Source organism: Hippocampus zosterae, chromosome 19, assembly GCF_025434085.1.
Source record: "Hippocampus zosterae strain Florida chromosome 19, ASM2543408v3, whole genome shotgun sequence".
NCBI lineage: Eukaryota > Metazoa > Chordata > Actinopteri > Syngnathiformes > Syngnathidae > Hippocampus > Hippocampus zosterae.
Genome location: NC_067469.1, coordinates 7,494,865 through 7,500,286, shown reverse-complemented (window position 1 = coordinate 7,500,286; position 5,422 = coordinate 7,494,865). Strand labels below are relative to the sequence as shown.

Below are 5,422 nucleotides of genomic sequence, written 5' to 3'. Positions count from 1 at the left end.
TGGTTTCTTTATTCAGACTTTTGGATCTGTCTCAAAGTGAAACGAGATTAAAAGAGTGTTTGGATGAACACAAGCTGAAGCAAAACGACTTACCCTTTCACGAACGACGGTCAGAAAAGTAATACGAACCCTGTTCTTTCTCCCACACTATCGAGAAATGAGACAAAGGTCACTTTGAGGAAAACAAGAGTCAGAACTTTGAAAATTTCAAGCTTTCATTGAAGACTTGGCCGTGAAAGCTTTTTTGTTTATACAGTGGCGCGACACAACTTGCCCTTCAAGTCCGCTAACTTCATGCTAACACAAAGGGAAAAGCATTAGACAGGCCAACATATAGCATCCGTATGGCGCTGTTATAATGCTTCAAGTAACAGCAATTTGAACACAAACGGGGAGCAACCTAGAGATGTGGACAGAGAATCTAAAAATGCTCACAGGCATATCTTCTTTATCCTCCGCAAAAAAAAACAACAAACGGTATTACGAGAAATTACAGAGTCACTAAAAATAGCTGGGTAGAACTTGTTATAGTCCCACCCGGTGGCCATGTCTCGCATAGCACAATTAGACAGAAACGCATGTATTTTCTGATTTATTTGTTATGGTATTGTTTTTTTTTAAAGTACAACATAGACTGCAAGTTTGATTCAAAACACATTCCAAACATTTTGGTTGTTTTTTTTTTTTTAGGTTGGCACGGACGAGTCGCATTTCTGTTCATTTCAATTGGGAATGTATTTTATGTCAGGATAAGGGGCATAGAACAAAAAGGAATAATATTTAAACAACAACAACATTTCATCTGGAAAGGGATTCTGCTAGTTTAATGCTCACAAATATTGTGAAATGCCATCTCCACAGGCTTATGCAGATCAGCATCAATGTCACAGCAGTTTTAAAGCTTCAAACAACTGCTACCTTGCCACACACAGAGCAGCAACACATACAGACACAGCATACAACAATACTCACAGGCATTGATATAACAGTCCGCTTGCATCAGGGCCAGTTTAGGCAGACCAAACACGGCGCCGTAGGCCTGCTTCCAGAAGCTTCCAGGCTTCTGCTGTTCGAAGGTTTATTGTGATGCGTAGGACGGAACCCTCCTGATAAGTCAGCACCGGAACAAAACGACGGGACGACCACACGCTCACTGTCTCCCAACGAGCGGCCGGCGTTCCTCATCTTCTCTATCGTCGGTATGTTCACCTACACGGACACTTCATTAGGTACACAATCTAAATACTTTGATGCAAATCAACAAATACAAGCGCTAGATGCGAAAATTCCGCCGTGTGAAGATTCTTTACATTCTTTTCATTGAGACTGTTGACGTTTGTGCAACTGTATCATCATGAGAACCGTTCCTAATATTTCATCCCACTCGTGGTGCTAATAATCATAATAGCTTTTAATCGCATTTCAGTGAAGACAAGGATGTTTGCAAAAACAAAAAAAAAGTGAAATTAATTCCGTTTTAGCATTAAAGTTTGTGATTTTATTGACTTTAGATACCTGTGAAAGATTTTTCAAATAAATTACTGAAATTAAGGTAACCAAAACTTAATACTAATGTAATGGTATAACTTGACTCGATGGGATTTTGTGTGTATGTGTGTGTTTGTGTGCGCGTGTGTGTGTGTCCGTCACTTGCAATCATCCAAGGTTAAGTTCTGGCTTACGAACAGATAGAGTTGTGTGTGTGTGTGTGTGCGTGTGTGTGCGTGTGTTTCAAGGGTAGATTTACACACACTCACCAGCTGTGACTGCAATCAGACAAGTTTTTCTTTCTGTGACCTTCGAAGACCCGTGCTGCCGTCACAAACATGGCTACAAAATGCAACTGGGACCTATGTAACCTTTGTAATAAACAAAATCTATCATAAGAAGACCTTGGTGTGGGGGGGTGGAGTGGCCGGGGGAATCATACAAGTGGAAATTTTGCATTTGGGGCAAACAGCGAGCAAAAGAAAAAAAAATCCAAGTAAATTACTTTGCTAACCCAACTTTTAGTTGTGACATTTTTTGTACCAATATTGTATTAATATGATGAATTCTGATTTTACAAATAATGATGTAAATTTGGCGTACATTTGACGTCCGTTTATATTTTTTTGCCAATCATGCTGTACAATCGATGCAAATGTGCCATCTATTCATTCACATTCAAAGCTCCGTCAGCACACATTTTGACAAAAAATTGACATACATTTGATGTCTATTTAACATTCACATTTGTTTTGCTTAAAAATATGATTGGAACATTTTGTTTGTAACATAACGGTCCACGGCCTGGTGGTCGAGGACCACTGCACTAAAGGACAAGTTGTCATCTTGTTTCCCGATTTAGGGAGCGTGACAAGCATTGTGCGGAAATGGGCGAATGGAATCTCTTGGGCCGCCTGCTGGACAAAGTGCAGTCGCACTCCACCATCATCGGAAAAGTCTGGCTCACGGTTCTCTTCGTCTTCCGCATCCTGGTCCTGAGTACGGGCGCCGACAGGGTCAGCTCACTCGAAATGGACTTGCTACACGTTTAATGTTGTAGCCTAAGTTCTAAATAAGTTTTATTCGAACCTTTAGAACAAATGTTAGTCTCGCAGCATTCTCAGAAATGTTAATGTATTTATTTTTTAATAGCCATGAGCATTAATGTTTTTTTTCGCCATTATATCAAATAAATAATTAGATATTTGCCAATAAGTACAAAAGACATTGTTGGCATTCGTGCTAATGGTGATTAGCATGAATGCTTGATTATCAGCATTCAAACTATACTGTACCGAAAAATGTTTTGACATTGAATAACTTTAGCTTCTGACGGAATTAGCATTAGCACACAACGTTCATCTCTCAGATTTTGTAGAATCTGTGTGTAACCGAGAACTGGAAATGGTGTGACTTGACTTGCGACTTGCTGAACCCGTTTGACTCGACTTGAACGAAGACTTACGACTGACTTACACAAATCTGACTCTGTCTCGCTAACGGCAAGTAGATGTTAATTAAAATGACGGATGGGTGTGTCCCGTGCTGCAGGTGTGGGGCGACGAGCAGTCGGACTTTGTGTGCAACACGCGACAACCTGGCTGCGAGAACGTGTGCTACGACCACGCCTTCCCCATTTCGCATGTGCGCTTTTGGGCCCTGCAGATCATCGCCGTGGCAACGCCCAAGCTGCTCTACCTGGGATATGTCCTCCATGTCATTCACGTCGAGAAGAAGGTACAGTATTGTGAAAAACGGAGCTATTAATCACCAATATTAATAGCTTCAATGTAAATAAAACACAAATTAGCTAATAGCTAACAGCTTCAGTACAATGGATTTTATTCACCGCATGGATATTTTTCTGTCAGCTTTCTCCATTTTAAATGAAAATTTGATTTGGAGGGCCTTTAATGCATTTATTTTCGTCTTGGCATTGGCACGATAAGGAGTAAAATGTCTGAGCATGGCTTCCCCATGTTCGCAGTTGAAAGAGCGCATGCGGAAGCACGCGGAGCTTGACGACCAGGCTATGTTGTTCCTTCAGCGTAGCTTCAAGATGCCAAAGTACATCAAGAGCAGCGGAAAGGTGCGTAATTTACAAATACACAATTAGTTATTTGGCCGATTTTCTGCTTTGACTGGCGAGCAAAAATTTCTGCTATGGTGAGCGCTGGAAGGTGGCAACAAAGTTATTCACTTAAGTCTTTACACTATTTAGTTTAAACGGTGTCAATTTGAAAAAAGCATAAAGCAAGACGTATTTCAGCACGGCCTAGTTTTTGTTGAAATTGACTGAACGTGATCCACTGTAATCCTGCTTTTTATGCCTACAGAAAGGGATGATGTGGGTTGATTTTATCATGTACATCTTTGGCCATGATTATTAATGTATTTATCCATCTATTGATTGTATCGATTTATCGTATCTCCCGTATAGATTTGTTATATTTCCTCTATGGATTCATCTTGTGTCTTATATCAATTTATCATATCTACCGTATAGATCTACTGCTCTGATCTATGCATTTCCTGTATTGATATCGTACCTCTTGTATCAATTTATCGTATCTAATGTGTAGATGTATGGTATCAATCAGGGACGTAACGAAAAGTCATTTTAATCGGAAAACTGGTTTGGGTTTAACCAAACCCAAACAAATAGCTACATTTTAAATGTCCTGTCATTGAATCATATCATACAGAATCGGATCGGAATCCCACTGTATCCCACCGAATCAAATTATTTCACTTGAAAATGGACCGTTATTGAGTCATATCGCATATATGGAGATGGAATCGAGCTGCACACTCCTAATATCCTTCCATTTTTCGTAGGTAAGCATCCGGGGACGCCTCCTTCGCGCCTATGTCCTCCACCTGCTGGCCAAAATCGCCCTGGAGATCGTGTTTGTGGTGGGCCAGTACTTCCTGTACGGTTTGACGCTGGACGCCCGCTACGTGTGCTCGCGCTCACCGTGCCCCCACCAGGTGGACTGCTTCCTGTCCCGACCTACCGAGAAGACCATGATCATTTGGTTCATGCTGGGGGCCGCGTTACTTTCGCTGGCCTTGAGCGTGGCCGAGCTACTCTACTTGTGCGTCAAGGCGGCCAAGGAGTGCGCCGCCCGGCGGCGCGACTACACAGTCACGCCCGTCACGCCGACGCCGCCCGCATCTCAGAGAAAGGCTTACATGCTGAGAGAAGACGCTGTCACACAGAACGGAATCAACGCTGAGCTGGAGATGCAGGGACGTAAGTTTGGGGTCAATGCGGCCAATGAGATGGCGGGGAAAGGGTTGCTGGGCAACACAGGGGAAGTGCATATCTGAGCAGGGTTTCCCTGTGCCAAAGTATGCCAAAGCAAAAAAGTGCGGGTGTCCAACAATTTTCACTGCCAAAAGTGTTGAAAAACCTGCGCCGACCCCGAAGGGTCCGACACCCATGTTTTTTCAAGGTTTGATATTGATAACAGTGGGTAAAGTGTGGGCAGAAAAGCATTTTCTTGGGGAAAAAATTGAACAGCTGTAATCATTGACAAAATCATTTGGCTTTGATGTTTGGCATTGTGCTGATTTGCTTCTGTTTTCTCAATAAAGTTTCTGATTCAATGCATTTCAGTGGCAAATATTTTGAACACTGTTTAGCATTCTGCTCGCCTTTACAATTTTTTTTTTCTATTAAAATATAATTTTTTGCACTACTTGGTCTCAATGCTCATTTCTCCATTTTTTTGGAATGTTCATCTCCGAGCATTCTACAAAATGATTTTTGGGGGGGTTTAATTTAGCAATTAGCTTATCTATTAATGCACGTTTTAGCATTTGCCCAATAAGTTGAATTTCATATACTTTCGCAGTCATATTGTTTCGATGCATTTGCGCAACACGTAGAAATGTGTGTGTGTGTGTGAGCGTGTGCCGACAGTGATTA

General features: G+C 41.7%; 1 protein-coding gene and 2 long non-coding RNA genes across 3 annotated transcripts in view; 2 read left to right on the top strand and 1 right to left on the bottom strand.

Annotated features, from left to right (window-relative positions):
• LOC127592222 (uncharacterized) overlaps positions 1-5,422 on the top strand; it is a 193,646-nt gene that overhangs the window by 162,312 nt on the left and 25,912 nt on the right. The window lies entirely within an intron of this gene.
• The window catches only part of LOC127592218 (uncharacterized), a 29,297-nt gene that overhangs the window by 905 nt on the left and 22,970 nt on the right, over positions 1-5,422 (bottom strand). The window contains exon 7 of the long non-coding RNA XR_007960078.1: positions 94-1,209. This is a non-coding gene — a long non-coding RNA (uncharacterized LOC127592218). The remainder of the gene's footprint in view (positions 1-93; positions 1,210-5,422) is intronic.
• LOC127592208 (gap junction Cx32.7 protein-like) lies at positions 1,093-5,104 on the top strand. Its single transcript, XM_052052773.1, has 5 exons — positions 1,093-1,199; positions 2,351-2,504; positions 3,040-3,225; positions 3,476-3,577; positions 4,327-5,104. The coding sequence occupies exons 2-5, from the start codon at positions 2,376-2,378 to the stop codon at positions 4,819-4,821; spliced, it is 912 nt and encodes a 303-aa protein (XP_051908733.1). The 5' UTR covers positions 1,093-1,199; positions 2,351-2,375; the 3' UTR covers positions 4,822-5,104.